Below are 13,796 nucleotides of genomic sequence, written 5' to 3' on the forward strand. Positions count from 1 at the left end.
AGTAAATGCTGCCGTGAATGTACAAGGAGTTCCTTCACCTTTAGCCATTGAACCATCCATAGTAATGCAGTCAATTCTTTTGATTGGGAAGTTTAGAGTCTTTGCCGAATATCTTGTCACCAAATCACTATAGATGTTAGGGTCCAAAGAGAATGAGTTACAGTATGTAATCATTTCAAAGAAGTTTGCATTCTTCTTAGTGAACTTAATAAACTTGGTACCAAATGATATCGTACTCTTATCGGCATTCCAAGTTACAGTATCAATAACTTTGATACCTTCATAGATAGGAGTGAAGTGATTAGTGATTGGAATATAGCTTGTAACATTGGCTTGCATGTTCGGTAATGGTAGAATATCCTGATAACTTAATGGTGTCCAAACCATACCAGCAATACTGAACTTAACCTTAAGTTGTAAGTTACCAGCAAACGCTGGAAGGAATCTAATGTTATTAAGTATTAGGAATCTTCTTAGGTCAATCTTGATTGGTATGTGGAACTTTAATGTAGTTGCACCACTAATTGGTTTATTGAACTCAATAATCTGTCCAGAACGAACTGTATCACATCTATTGAAAACATCTTTATGTCTAGCCTTACTAAATACATCAACTTTCTTAATAGCTTCTGTTGTAGATGCAGTAGAAGTAATGTAACCTTCTTCTCTAGCATTATCTTGTGTATAAACACTTTTACCATTAGCGATTAATTGATATGATTCAACAGCATAGAATGAATCAATGTATCCCAACCAAATTGCTGGAAGATGTGCACATGATTTGCCACCAGCATATTTAGTATCAATTGCTTTAATTGCTGTAACATTTGATCCTGTAGGAGCTGTCTCAACAGCTCTTTCTTTATATACTTCACCATCATATTTAGGAACTTTTTCATCAGCTGGTTCAGTTTCTGTTGTAATTATGCACTCACCATCGACATAACCACTAATGAACGTATTATATAAGTCAATCATGTTCTCACCAGGTGGTGATATGTTAAATGTAATATAACCGTTATCAATAGTATTTGTCGGCATAGCTGGCACTTTTGTTGGGACATATCTATGGTTAGTATCTCCAATAGGAACTGCCCCATCAACTTGATCGAAATAATATCTTACTTGTCTGATGGAATCAGCAATACTGTATGTATTGAGGTTATCGTTCAACATCTTTCTCAGCTATAAAAAATTTACAATCTTCTTATTCTTGGGATTATTCGTCTTATTTGTGGCTGAGGTTTAGGAGGTTCTGGTTCAGGCTCTGGTTCATCATCGAAGTGTATTCTTTTCTCTTCCATTGATTGAACATATTCTTGATTCTCTTTAGTTTCCTTCTCACGTTCAATTGGGTCCATGTTTGGTTCATTAACTACACTGTTACGTTCTAATATCTTTGTCATCATCTCTAACAACATTTTATTAGTATATGCTTGTTCTTCTTCTTTCTTCTCATCAACTTTAGGAGCTTCTTGAACAACAGGAGCTGGGGCAGGAGCTGGTGAATTCAATGGTGCCTTTCTCTTTCTAACTTGAACTGAACCATTCTTCATATGACAAACATAATATAATGGATGTTGTATTCCTTTAGCTTCATTCAATATGATTGATTGCTTTTCACTTGGTGAAAGTTTTGACGTCATTTCTATCCTAATAAAATTTTTTACTCCTAACAAAATGACTGAGAATACTTTCGACAGAGAAGCACTCAAGAATGAACTTCGTGAAGAAATACTTAATGAACTCAAACCAAAAGAACAAACACAAGAAGAGAAACCAGCTAAACCAAAGCGTAAACTCACAGAGAAACAATTAGCTGCATTAGCAGCTGGACGCGCAAAGAATCCACGAATGATTGCAAAGAAATTGAGAGAAGAGGAAGAAGCTAAGAAAAATAATAAGTAAGTGTTTAGAACTTTAACTTACGTTCAAAAGATGACTTCGTTGAAATAGTGAAGTCCTTATTTTTGTTGAAGCATGGTTTCGAACCAATGCACAAGTCAAAGGTTATCTCATCACCTTCATAAAGAGATTTGTACAATTCCACGATGCTATATTTTTCCCCAACTTTCTCAGGGAAGAACAAACCTTTCTTCTCGTCATAATGTACTTGTATCGCATCTGGGAACATTTGGTTTGCAGTAAGTGCAATTACGTCCTGTGTGATTCCCTTCATTCGACAGTGGAAAGCAATTTCCTTGAGGTCATTGGTTAATTCGTCGAGGTAAGTCTTCTTTCCAACGAATATAGATCTTTGTGCCTTAGACATATGTCCTGCAGTAATCTCTGCAAAGTCTGAATGAAATTGACCCAGTGCTTTTCCAATGAGTTCTCTGTTATACCTTCTCTTGTATTCTTCTGCTAACTTATCTAAGTCCTTCTCATACAAGTGTAAACTATCTGTATCCTGATAGAACAACTTCAAGCCCAAATCTTCTGCTGTGAAGAATACTTCATTCATGATTCGTTTGGACATAGAAAGGATTGAAACACCTAATGGACAATAGTTAAAGTGACGAACGATAGGTTTAAATGACTTTACACATGAAAGTTCGGAATCGGGGATGAACTCTATTGTCTGTATGTCATTATAGTTCTTAATGATATAGTCAGTGAGCTTATTGTCCTTGATGAAACGAATCTTTTTGTCAATGGGCTTTAATATCGTCTTACCATAGATACTGTTCAAAAGAAGTTTGATGATCTCTTGTATCGGATTACCTTCCTTCTTATACTTAGCACGTAATTCGAAGAGCTTCTTAACTTCATTCCTTATTGTCATGTCCCTTTTTCCATCATAATAGTATCCATCAATGACTTTGCATGAGATCTCTTGGAACTTGATCAGATCTTGAAGCGTAATGTGGTCTACGAACATCTTGCAGCATGTATTGGAACTTCTGGCAACATGTAAGTCAGGGTTGATGTCAGGATTGACGACAATCAATGGGAATGCTGAGTTCTTACCGATCGACAAGATCTCGATCTGACAGTAAAATCCTGAGATGAACTTTTCCTTTGTTGGTTCAGCTTGGTCATCATCAAAGAGATGCTCCAACAAGTATTCACTGCTCTTCATCTCTTCTGTCATAACTTTTGGAATTCCTTCTAAACAGTAAAGTCTAGCAATTGCTGATGGATACAATGATACAGCATCGAAGTCAGTGATGAGTTCTCCTTCATTGTATTGCTTCTTGTTCTCAGCTAGCATGCATCTTCCTCCTTGAATACACTTGGAAATATATTCACGAGGTTTTCCTGCAAGATCAAAGAGATTACCGTTCTTCCAATATACTCTCTTCTCAAAGAGTTTGTTTGAGATAGAACTTATTGAAACATAATCATAAGCATCTATTTCAAACTCAGTCATGAGGTCATTGCGGAACTTAAGAAAGCCATCTCGTAAAATGCGTACATCTTGACCGCAATAGAATGACGAATAAACTTCCATGTCAAAGTGTTCATCATCAATCTTGCAATCTTCAATCTTCTCAATGTTCTCATTAAAAGCTTCAATATCTTTGACATGATTCATGGCATCATCGATGTTACCAACTTTAGTTGTATTAACTAACTCTTCCGTGTAGTAATTATATGGGAAAACTTCTTTTTCACCACTAGTGAGGTGAAACATTTCAGGGAATCTTTCCAACTTAGTTGAGATGATTGCATAAGAGTCTTTGAAGCAGAGAAGTTTTCCTTTGTACTTTCCTTGTATCTGCATCGTTTGTGAACCTTTGATGATTGGAGTTCCTGTAATCTCTTCTAACTGAGACATGAGAAAAGTGACATCGTACGATAAGTTGTGGAAATAAACTAAACTCTTATCTGGTAAAGCTTCGAGGAATTTTGACGCACAGTCACTTCCCCAAATTGATGTATAACCATCATCGTCATCTTCCATGAAACAAATGTTGTATGCTTTGTGAATGTTTCCATCAGTTGATGCTTCGAAGTCAGCAAAGAAAACATGTTCTCTTGGGAACTTCATGTCTTTCTTCGTCTCTGAACTCCAATCTTTCTTCATCCTTGCGCAATAACGCTCATTGTATGTGAGGTCAATCATTTCTTCAAGGTTCTCATTATACATCGTTGTGAAGTATGTGCAAAGTTCTCCTGTTCTAATTGGTTCGAAATAATTGTTAGCAAACAAGAGTTCAATGACTTTTGCAAGTGGTGTAACTAACTTTGAGTTAATTGCATACCTTGTTTCATATCTTCTGTTAACTAACATCTTCTTCTCTAAAGTCCAATCCTTGCACAACTTACAAACATCTTCATAGTTCTTGATGAACATTGAACTTATTGGAAGCTTTTCGTTCAACATGTAGTGGTCATACATTAATAAAAGTTCTACTGTCATCTTTGGTTCTTCATCTGGTTCATAAGTATATGAATGATTTGAATACTTCTCGTTGTATTTGATGACATGGAACCTTATTCCTGTTTCTTTGGCAATAACCTTAATCTTTGACATTGGAAAATCTTTGACACGAATGATTTCCCTCATATGATTAATTGTTGCTTCGTCAACACCAGCTTGAATACAAGCGTAGATGAAACATGAATCTTTCATCATCTTCTTTGCTGTCTCTGCATTAAGTTCGTTGAAGATCTGATACCTCTCTAAGTTAATAGGTAATTTGCATGTCCATGTCCAAAGCTGACCATTACGTGACCTGTTTCTCTTCTTTGAATGGTTTTGTTTGATGATCTTGAGTGCGATCTTTTCTTGACCTGCTGCTCTCATCGTATCTAACATAACTTGTTCTTCAGCTGTGAGTTTATATGGTGTGTACGTTCCTTTTCTCAAAGCAGAAGCATCAACATCTGAATAAGCTGTATAGTCAAAGATCTCGATCTTCCTTAACGAAGGAATACTACAAAGGAAGAAGTCATAGTTTGATTCAAGGACTTTAGATGCTAATTCTTGTACTTCTGCTATTGGAGCTTCATTAAGTAACTGATGAACTAATGATCCCATTGTATTGATGTTCAAATGACGCAAAATGTTTCTCTTCTCATCAAAGTCGTAATAGAATGTCCACTTCTGTTTGAAAAGGTCTATCTGTCCAATGAACTTTGCCATAACTCTTGGAAACATCTTGTTGAAGTAATCTTTTCCTCTTGGACTGTATTGGTCAATGTTAAACATAATGAATCTTTCTCCTGCTTTAGTTATTGGGTCTAACCATTTCTCATCAGGAAGTTTTTGACCATTAATGTTCTTAACAACGTAAAAGGCATTCTGTATTTCTTTGTATGCTAATTCGCTCTCATCAATCTTTGGTGGAGGGTCTGAGTATATTGGTTGCATCTCCATTAACGCTCTATTATGAGATCTCTGATCGTGATCTAAAGCAACTGGGGAATTTGAAGCTGGAACATTCATGATACCATTGTAGTCATCATAGAAGCTCTTAGCATTCTTGAAAATATCTGCTACACTTCCTGTACCTCCTTGATTCTTAATTGCCAGAGCTAATTTATTGGTAATGTCTTTAGCTTTCTTAGGCATTTTGATCCCAAACATATCAAGCATACCTTTCTTATCTTCTGGTGAAAGGTTATTAACTAATCCTTTTATAGCATTGAGCATGTTGGTCTTTTATAACCGATAAAAAAATATACGTTATTTTTTTTTAATCGTCATCGTAATCATAATCGTACGAAGATTCTGTATCATCATCACTGACATCATTGGTTTCTCTAACTTCTGGCTTATCTGGTTTAATCTCTATCACCATAAACATTGGTGACAATAATCGAACAGGCTGATCTTGGAAGTCAACTAAGGTAAACGTAACATTAGTTAGTTCCCATGGAAATGCATCTATCCATGGTGAGGATTCCTTACATATAAGTGGTTTACCAGATATCCAGAACTCATTGATGTTATAACATGTAGATCTGTACATGATCTTTCTTCGATCATCAACTTGGTCAATATTATTGAACCCAGAGATGACAGACATTGATGAACGAAGGTATAACTGATACCCGAAGTTGAGCATAGGTGGTTTTGGCATTTGTAGATAATAATTATGTACAATAGGTAGTTCTATTCCATATGCACCTAAAATAAGATTTGCTCTATGTGAAGCATCTTTTAAATAGACTTTATGTCCTTTGTCCTGTGACGTAAATATAAGTTGATTCGTAGCACTCAGTGAAACTGTTACATTATGTTGACCTTTTTTCTTGTTATAATAATCAAACTGTTTTGTTACAATCTCTTGTAGTTTTGATACAATAGTATCCATATCAAATGAAAGAGCTGACTTAAATGTACACACCTTTTCTTCTCCATCTTCGTCTAACTGTAAGACAAAATAATCTGTTTCGTCACAAACAATAAAGTTCGCCATAGTACTGACACTTTTTACTCTCATCTTTATCTTACTTGGATGCCCCATGTTAGGATCTGCTTGAAACTGTATTGTCCCGTAGTTATTAGGATCAGTCGATTGTAGATAATACATCATTTTTATATGTAGTAAAAGAATGAGTGTTGTTCCATATGCATATGAATGTTATAAGTCTAGCGTACTTCAATATAAAGAATATACTCTCAGAATTACTGATAATGCTTTAGTCATACATAAAGAAGGTGCTGATGAAGACATTACCATCGGTCCTGGTATATTACCTATCGAGCAACCAGATGGTACAATTGTTGAAACAGACTTAAATCAATACCTTCAAGCGTTACAGAATCGTGTGACAAAAGTAGAGAATAATTACTTAGATGCTCCATTCTTCACAACTGATAGAGATTATATGTTTTCATGTATGGCGAGTAATGGTTTGCAAGAAACTCGTGAGGTAAATATTAATGAAGCATTAGAGACTATAATATATCATGTTAAACGGTTATTATCGATTGACCATGGAGTTCATTTTGACCCAAGGTCTACACTGTTCAATATACCAATGATTGAAAACAGTCAATTAACATTTAAAGAAGATACATTGTATAATGCTTTAAACGCAGCATTTGCTTATATATTAGGTCATGAACAAGTACAAAATAGTGGTATTGCAATATACTTAGATAAAGTTATGTTAAAGAAACCATTGACATTCACAGAAGATGGTCCAAAAGCAACTGGTATTGTTGGTGATGGAACATTATTGACGAAAGAATACTTAGCAAGTCATGTCGGAGAATTTTTCTCCACTAATGATAGCATCAGTACAACACCAGAAGTTATTTTATTGAAGAAACCAATCACATTTGATGTTAAAGGAAAGACAAAAGCAACTGGTATAGCTGGCGATGGAGTTCTTCTGACTAAGGAATACTTGAAGAAAAATATCAATGACTTCGTTGAAATTGTCAAAGATAAAGAATCTGGTCTTAAGTTCAACCCTTTATCATTCATCTTTGCCATAGCAAACGCCGGTGCTACTGCAGCCTCATGGATATCACTCCAGAGTCAAATAAATGCTCTTTGGGCTTTTGTTGAAAGTCAAGAAGGTATAGATACTGTTCTTGACACTCTGGGTAATCTTGGTCCAAATCATAAAGGAGGTTTTGTGGATGGAATAAAAAATTTAGTTGAAAAGACTAAAACAAGTTTCCAGAAGATAACTCATATAGAAAGATTCAGAAATGAAGGTTATATGGAACTTGAGAGTTTTGATGTGACTGGACCTTTGGAACCAATTCCAATGCCACGTGATGCTAATGATGAAGAAGAGAAAGATCCTGGACCAAAAACAATCATTTCTACGTTAAGTACTTTGTACCCTGATTTTGTGACCTTAGTGAAAGTTGCTAATACATCAAGAAAGAACAATAATATTAATATGTCTGGTACTGATGACCTTACTGATTATCTTTATCTCATTCTTGCTGAATTAGCGAAGAAAGTTGAGGAGAACAAAAATAATGGAGGAAGAACTGCACTTAAGATTGCAGACAAAGCTGACAAAAGTTATGTTGACGAAGAGATACGTAAAGTTGCATCTAAAGAATATACTTTATCACAGTCTGTCATACTTAAGACAATCAAAGGTCCAGAGAAAGATATGTACCCAGGTGATGGTACAACAGTTAAAGTTAATGAAAGAGTTTCATTCCCATCTGGTATTGATGCAAAAGAAGTATATATTAATGGTGAAAACATCAATACAACATTGATTCCTTTGAAAAATAATGAGTTCACTGAACCTTTGACAGTTAAATCAATTCGTTCAAGAGAAGACAAACCTGTTATAATCAATAAAATAGGAGCTGATAATGACCAACCAGTTCAAATCAAGAAAATAAGAGCTGATGACATTATCTTGAACTATACTTTAGGCTCAAGTGCACTTTAGAGATCCAAGCACTAGTGTAAGATACACTTAATAGTTTAGATAGTAAATGTACGAACATTGAAGGTCATGTCAGAAACTTTGAAACACATGAGCTACCAACAATGTTAGATAAGAAAGCTGACAAAACTTATGTGGATGCAGAACTAACAAAGAAATTTTGGAAACCAGATAAAATGACATTTACAACAGAAATTATAAATGGTGAACCAGCAACTCCATTTGAATTTGTTAGAGGTCTTCAACCAGATACTTTTGAATTTTTCTTGGATAATTCTATTGAACTAACATTACATTATAAAAGTGGAACAAATGCAACATTTCATCCGGGAGATACATTCCAAATGGTATTTAATGACATAAGTTCTTTAGAATATGTTTATAGAGCTATGAGCATATATGATTTAATATATCCTATAGGAGCTGTTTATACGTCTATGAATCCAATAAATCCAAACACTTTATTTGGTGGTAGATGGTATGAAATAGTTGACAGTTTTCCATTCTACACTAATACGCAGTCAATGAAGATGGGAGGTTCAAAGAAAATAGGTATTGAAAACCTTCCTTCACATATGCATAGGTTCAGTGGAAGAACATCTGTGGAAGGAAACCATTCACATTCAATGACAAAAAGAGGTTATACAAATCTTGCAGCAGGTTCGGATAGACAGGGAATGCATAGATATGATATTTCAAGTGACCCAGTAGATTCAAGCACAGGTATTTTCTGTGGAACTGCAGGAAATCATACACATGTTGTAGCTGGCATTACAGACCCAGCAGGTAATGGAAAAGATTATATGCCTCCTTATATAACAATGCACGCTTGGATACGAGTTGGTTAACTCAAGATCACGATCACAAACTGTTTCTCAGTATGAATGAGTAGCTCTATTTTTACATCATTACTGAAGTATTTCTTTTCTTCATCAATGACAGAAAGAATGTTTTCATCATCTTTTAAAGATCTTACCAAAGTTAGATCTTCATCAGAAAATCTCAAAGAAAGACTCATTTATGCACTAATAAAAATATAGCTAATTATTTTTTTATCTGAACTTTTTATCGGGTATATAAAGATGTCTGAACATCATATAAAGTTCTTTAAGATCCAACAGTTTGTAGATGAAGTGAAGAAGCAAAATAAAACAGCAAAGAGACTACTTATATGCTTACCACAAACATTATGTCAAGGAAAGTATGGTTATAGTGCAAGTCCGATCATGATCTTTGTCGATAAGCAGAAATACACAAATGAAGGTTTAGCTAATTTACTCAAGTTTGAAAAGATAGCTATAAACATTCCTGACCATTTCTCAGCGAGAATAAACCTTGACAAGACTAAAAGTTATTGTTTATATGTAGATCTCACGAAATCAACAAAGAGTAAAGACAAAGAATATAACCCAGTTGAACTTAAGACAATGGGTAAGAACTTACTCAAAGCTGCTATCAAACCTGTCGAAGAGATCGACATTGAGGATGAAGCAGAAGAAATAGATGTAGATCCTGATGCATTATAAACGATAAAGTTTATTTTTGGAGGAAGATGGTGTCAGACCCTTTAATCTGGTATGCTTGTTCTAGGTAATTGCAGAAACCTAGAAAGATTGGTATTGGTCTGAGTTTCATATCTGTTCTCTCATCTCTCCATTGAAGCAAGTAAATTTTCATGAAGAGTTCGTCTGGATTCTCAGGTTTTGGTACACACTGATCGAAGATCTGTATGACCTCTTCATGACCGTACTCCCTATGGTCAGACATGAGTGTTAAGAAGAACTTTTGCATCTTCGGACCAGGTTTAGCATCTATGCAACGAGTGGGTCTCATTGACATTTTTGTCACTTTTATTTGGTCGAATGGAAGGATTCGAGTTCATGCCACTTGACAGCAAAGAAGGTGCAGAAGAGGTTGTTGTTGCTGCATTCTATGCGAGCTCACACGTTGACGCATTCCGAACTTACCAGGATGACCTCGAAAAAGAAGGTCGAAAGCTTGGAAAGATCCAAATGTTGCTTGAGTTCTTCCGTGGAAACCTTGCACAGAAGTATGAGAAGAAAGAATAAACAACTAATTATTACTGAGCTTAGCTCATAAATGTAAGTTTTTACTCTGATCAGATCTTAGATCTCGTCGGGACAAGCGGAAAGGATAAAGTCCATGAGCTGGACTTTTGTCTTAGTGAGCGGTACTGCGGTCATGAGTAGTTCGCGCTTGTTTGAGCCACTTGGAACGCGACCCTTCCAATTCCTCATAGATCTCAAGGCAGAGATCGTGAAGAACTCAAGGACAAAGAGTCTTTGAGACTTGGTAAGGAATCCCTCATCATCTCTTTCATCCTGGAGGGTCTTTGTGGATGCAGTGGACTTGATCTCGTCTTCCTCGATCGGATCATTCTCATAATCTTCATCACCCTTCTTCCTAAACGTCATCTGCTCTCTCTTGTAGTCGTTCCTGAGAGCATTGAGTCCAGCTTCAAGATCTTGTGAGTTCTTTGCAGGTTTATTGAAAGTTTTCTTTTCCTGCATTTGCTGTATAAGCTGGGTTTGCTGTTGCATCATCTGCATCATCATTGCCATCATATCTAGTGTTGGTGATGCTGGAGCTGGTGTTGTACCATCTTGGGACATTCGGTCGTCGGTTATGTCTTTACAAAAGACTGCTTTACAAAAGACAGCTTTACAAAAGACAGCTTTACAAAAGACAGCTTTACAAAAGACAGCTTTACAAAAGACTGCTTTACAAAAGACAGCTTTACAAAAGACGTCTTGACAAAAGACAGCTTTACAAAAGCATTTTCTCACAAAATTGAATACTTTTGCTTTACAAAAGACGTCTTGACAAAAGATTGCTTTACAAAAGTCTGCTTTACAAAAGACGTCTTGACAAAAGATTGCTTTACAAAAGTCTGCTTTACAAAAGATTGCTTTACAAAAGATTGCTTTACAAAAGTCTGCTTTACAAAAGATTGCTTTACAAAAGATTGCTTTACAAAAGCCATGACTGATCTTCATCCAATTTGTTTAATCGAACTTAATGAAGTAATTTCTGCATATCTCCTGCATGTATTTGGAAACGAGAGGATAAGACAACTCACCAAGGTTTCCAGACGCCAGATCCAAAGACTTGAATCAACTGCAGGAGTAATCCTAAGCTTTGAAGAAGGATTAACCAATAAGAAAGATGTCATTGACTCCAAGCGTGAAAGCCTTGCTGCTTTCTTACGCAAACACCCATGGGTCGATGTTGATCTCCAAACTCCTTACCAAGGACTCGTTGAAACCTTCACGACCTACAGACAGCTCCTTGACAGACCTGAGCAGAACCTTCTGGTCGAACGTGATGGCACATTAAGCCCTACAGACGAGTCAATCCAGAGAGAAGAAGCTCAAGAGTAAAAATCTGACATTTATACTTTACATGACATTTTTTTCATGAGTGTTCACGTTAAGATCAATGATGAAAACATGACTTCATGGGAAGATATCATTGATGACATAGAGAATGACCTTGATGAAAACATGATGGGAGCTCAAACGTCAGTTAAGGTCAAACTTGGTGAAGTTCAAGAAAAGATCTCCGAGATCAATGCAAAAATATCTGCTCTTACAGAGGTTGACGTTTATTACAGAAGCTTGGAGAGAACTTTAAGCAAACTTGAACGTCAGAACCAAAGTCTCATAGTTGTGCTCCAGAAACTCAGTCTCATGCGTAAAGCATATAATGACTACCTACATGTAAGAGACTTACCTTCTTATTCTACTCCAGATCTCGACTTTTCCGATATAAGTCCAATCCTTATTGATACAACACTTACGATAGCAGGGATGCTTCCTACATATCCAGAATATGATAACTTACCTCAGCTCTTCGAGTATCTCAAGAAAAAGTTCATGATCTTATTATGCGAACCATGAAAAGACGTCAAAATACCAGAACAGAACGAGAACAGAGCTTACTAATAGACTTATTATATAATACTAAAGAAATAAAGGAGTTTTTATTCTAACTTTGGTATTTTTGGAAGAACTGATCTGGATCATATTTGTCAACCACAGGTTTTGGTATCAAAAGTCTCTCTGGTTCTTGGACGGCTGGTACTGGAAATGGTTCCTTTGGTTTCCTAGCTTTTGGGAGATCTAAAAATTTTCTTGGTCTCTTTCTTTTGTGTAAGTGTTGTCCATTTTTATCGACAACGAATGTGAGCTTTCCGTCGTCAAAGATGAATGTCGTCGCTTCTTCAGTTCCCTCATCAACTATTATCTTCTTGATCTTTCTCTTCTCCATTAACAGAAAAAGTGACATATATTACTTCATTTTTTTTCTGGGTGTTAGGATTAATTAAACCTCTATCTATAACATGCTTTCTCATAGAAAATTTCTCTCCATATCTTTTTGTCAATATCTCTAAAGTTCTTCTGTATAAGATTTATCACTACTGAAGTAAATAGATGGATAATTAAGGACATCAAAGGTTTCTACAGTATCTTTAAGAGTCCATTCATCTCCATACTGTATAGAATAAGTATGGAAGTATGGAGGATCACATATAAAGAAAACATTGGGAAGATCTTTATACTCATTGAAGAGTATTCTCCAATCTTTATGAACAATAGTTAAACCTTCAAGATAGTCATCTATGTTTTCATCAAATAAGTTAGTATATCTGAGGTATAACACTTTCTTCATTAATGTGTCAAGATCATAGTATTTGTATGCTCCAGAATAGAGAAGACGTGAACATAATGTATCCCAGTCTATGTATGGAGCTTTACTTATAACTTCTCTGACGATCTCTTTCTGATCAGTAGGAATTTTCTCATCTGGCTTAACATTTATTCTCTCCTTAAGTTCCTTAAGTATTTCATTCGTGTCATGAATGTGTTTCAGTCTATCAACGTAGTTATCATAGTCGTTAGCTATGATCGTTGCTTTTGGGAACATAATATGCAACAGATGAGAGATATAGAGAGAACCACCAAAGAGGTCAACGAAGACATAATCCCCTTTGATGTCTTTGAGTATGTCGATAAGAGCTTTCCTGATCTTCGACTTATTACCTATGAAAGGTAAAGGAGGTTTGGTAAAAATCATTTATATGGTAATAAAAATAAGTGTTTAGATTAATTGGGTTTGAGTAGGTCTGCTGCATCTGTATTGCGTCCTCTGTATCTCTCTCCTGGGAGATCGCGGTTGATCATCCCGTGGACTTCGCAGAAAAAAAGGAGCATGACCAAGAGAACAATGAACAAGTTTATACAAAAGAATACAACAACAGCGTTCGTTAAGAAGTTCATTGAACTCTTCACATAAGCTATGTCTTCTTCGTAGCCCATTAACTTAAAAAGTGTCATGACCACTTCATTTTTGATGAAGTCAACAGCTTATGTCCACTTCCTCCCATCAACACTTGAGAAACAAGAGAAGGTCATGAAACAATAAGAATTACCGAAAAAGTGACAAAACAT

The 13,796-nt window shown here is 35.8% G+C and overlaps 18 protein-coding genes and 1 pseudogene across 19 annotated transcripts, besides 2 other annotated features; 8 read left to right on the top strand and 11 right to left on the bottom strand.

Moving 5' to 3' along the window:
* Window positions 1-9,851: part of a mobile genetic element that runs on past the window's edge.
* On the bottom strand, window positions 752-1,176 carry TVAGG3_0465410 (uncharacterized protein; the record flags this gene model as incomplete). Its single annotated transcript, XM_051235239.1, has 1 exon — window positions 752-1,176. A coding segment is annotated over one exon (425 nt), but the record flags the coding sequence as incomplete, so codon positions are not given.
* Window positions 1,197-1,514, bottom strand: TVAGG3_0465420 (uncharacterized protein; the record flags this gene model as incomplete). The annotated part of the gene is made up of 1 exon (XM_051235240.1): window positions 1,197-1,514. One exon carries the CDS (start codon window positions 1,512-1,514, stop codon window positions 1,197-1,199), a length of 318 nt encoding a protein of 105 aa, XP_051093064.1.
* TVAGG3_0465430 (uncharacterized protein) lies at window positions 1,681-1,908 on the top strand (the record flags this gene model as incomplete). The annotated part of the gene is made up of 1 exon (XM_051235241.1): window positions 1,681-1,908. The coding sequence occupies one exon, from the start codon at window positions 1,681-1,683 to the stop codon at window positions 1,906-1,908; it is 228 nt and encodes a 75-aa protein (XP_051093065.1).
* TVAGG3_0465440 (organellar and viral DNA polymerase type B) lies at window positions 2,176-3,094 on the bottom strand (the record flags this gene model as incomplete). The annotated part of the gene is made up of 1 exon (XM_051235242.1): window positions 2,176-3,094. A coding segment is annotated over one exon (919 nt), but the record flags the coding sequence as incomplete, so codon positions are not given.
* On the bottom strand, window positions 3,366-4,345 carry TVAGG3_0465450 (organellar and viral DNA polymerase type B; the record flags this gene model as incomplete). The annotated part of the gene is made up of 1 exon (XM_051235243.1): window positions 3,366-4,345. A coding segment is annotated over one exon (980 nt), but the record flags the coding sequence as incomplete, so codon positions are not given.
* Window positions 4,838-5,602, bottom strand: TVAGG3_0465460 (organellar and viral DNA polymerase type B; the record flags this gene model as incomplete). Its single annotated transcript, XM_051235244.1, has 1 exon — window positions 4,838-5,602. A coding segment is annotated over one exon (765 nt), but the record flags the coding sequence as incomplete, so codon positions are not given.
* On the bottom strand, window positions 5,646-5,938 carry TVAGG3_0465470 (annotated as a pseudogene). Its single transcript has one exon. A coding segment is annotated over exon 1 (293 nt).
* On the bottom strand, window positions 5,953-6,485 carry TVAGG3_0465480 (uncharacterized protein; the record flags this gene model as incomplete). The annotated part of the gene is made up of 1 exon (XM_051235245.1): window positions 5,953-6,485. A coding segment is annotated over one exon (533 nt), but the record flags the coding sequence as incomplete, so codon positions are not given.
* TVAGG3_0465490 (keratin-associated protein family) lies at window positions 6,508-7,276 on the top strand (the record flags this gene model as incomplete). The annotated part of the gene is made up of 1 exon (XM_051235246.1): window positions 6,508-7,276. A coding segment is annotated over one exon (769 nt), but the record flags the coding sequence as incomplete, so codon positions are not given.
* Window positions 7,630-8,082, top strand: TVAGG3_0465500 (keratin-associated protein family; the record flags this gene model as incomplete). Its single annotated transcript, XM_051235247.1, has 1 exon — window positions 7,630-8,082. A coding segment is annotated over one exon (453 nt), but the record flags the coding sequence as incomplete, so codon positions are not given.
* TVAGG3_0465510 (ATP binding) lies at window positions 8,502-9,173 on the top strand (the record flags this gene model as incomplete). Its single annotated transcript, XM_051235248.1, has 1 exon — window positions 8,502-9,173. One exon carries the CDS (start codon window positions 8,502-8,504, stop codon window positions 9,171-9,173), a length of 672 nt encoding a protein of 223 aa, XP_051093072.1.
* On the top strand, window positions 9,408-9,830 carry TVAGG3_0465520 (uncharacterized protein; the record flags this gene model as incomplete). Its single annotated transcript, XM_051235249.1, has 1 exon — window positions 9,408-9,830. A coding segment is annotated over one exon (423 nt), but the record flags the coding sequence as incomplete, so codon positions are not given.
* Window positions 9,852-9,861: 10 nt separating the features above from the next.
* TVAGG3_0465530 (uncharacterized protein) lies at window positions 9,862-10,164 on the bottom strand (the record flags this gene model as incomplete). The annotated part of the gene is made up of 1 exon (XM_051235250.1): window positions 9,862-10,164. The coding sequence occupies one exon, from the start codon at window positions 10,162-10,164 to the stop codon at window positions 9,862-9,864; it is 303 nt and encodes a 100-aa protein (XP_051093074.1).
* A 7-nt stretch (window positions 10,165-10,171) lies between these two features.
* TVAGG3_0465540 (uncharacterized protein) lies at window positions 10,172-10,401 on the top strand (the record flags this gene model as incomplete). The annotated part of the gene is made up of 1 exon (XM_051235251.1): window positions 10,188-10,394. The coding sequence occupies one exon, from the start codon at window positions 10,188-10,190 to the stop codon at window positions 10,392-10,394; it is 207 nt and encodes a 68-aa protein (XP_051093075.1).
* TVAGG3_0465550 (uncharacterized protein) lies at window positions 10,401-10,973 on the bottom strand (the record flags this gene model as incomplete). Its single annotated transcript, XM_051235252.1, has 1 exon — window positions 10,452-10,958. The coding sequence occupies one exon, from the start codon at window positions 10,956-10,958 to the stop codon at window positions 10,452-10,454; it is 507 nt and encodes a 168-aa protein (XP_051093076.1).
* Window positions 10,974-11,318: 345 nt separating this feature from the next.
* TVAGG3_0465560 (uncharacterized protein) lies at window positions 11,319-11,728 on the top strand (the record flags this gene model as incomplete). Its single annotated transcript, XM_051235253.1, has 1 exon — window positions 11,328-11,726. One exon carries the CDS (start codon window positions 11,328-11,330, stop codon window positions 11,724-11,726), a length of 399 nt encoding a protein of 132 aa, XP_051093077.1.
* Window positions 11,729-11,762: 34 nt separating this feature from the next.
* TVAGG3_0465570 (uncharacterized protein) lies at window positions 11,763-12,065 on the top strand (the record flags this gene model as incomplete). Its single annotated transcript, XM_051235254.1, has 1 exon — window positions 11,763-12,065. A coding segment is annotated over one exon (303 nt), but the record flags the coding sequence as incomplete, so codon positions are not given.
* Window positions 12,066-12,950: 885 nt separating this feature from the next.
* Window positions 12,951-13,422, bottom strand: TVAGG3_0465580 (phage tail repeat-like family; the record flags this gene model as incomplete). The annotated part of the gene is made up of 1 exon (XM_051235255.1): window positions 12,951-13,422. A coding segment is annotated over one exon (472 nt), but the record flags the coding sequence as incomplete, so codon positions are not given.
* A 6-nt stretch (window positions 13,423-13,428) lies between these two features.
* Window positions 13,429-13,670, bottom strand: TVAGG3_0465590 (uncharacterized protein; the record flags this gene model as incomplete). The annotated part of the gene is made up of 1 exon (XM_001287123.2): window positions 13,452-13,664. The coding sequence occupies one exon, from the start codon at window positions 13,662-13,664 to the stop codon at window positions 13,452-13,454; it is 213 nt and encodes a 70-aa protein (XP_001287124.2).
* A 90-nt stretch (window positions 13,671-13,760) lies between these two features.
* Window positions 13,761-13,796: part of a mobile genetic element that runs on past the window's edge.

This window comes from Trichomonas vaginalis, chromosome II (genome assembly GCF_026262505.1).
Source record: "Trichomonas vaginalis G3 chromosome II, whole genome shotgun sequence".
In the NCBI taxonomy this organism is placed as follows: Eukaryota; Parabasalia; order Trichomonadida; family Trichomonadidae; genus Trichomonas; species Trichomonas vaginalis.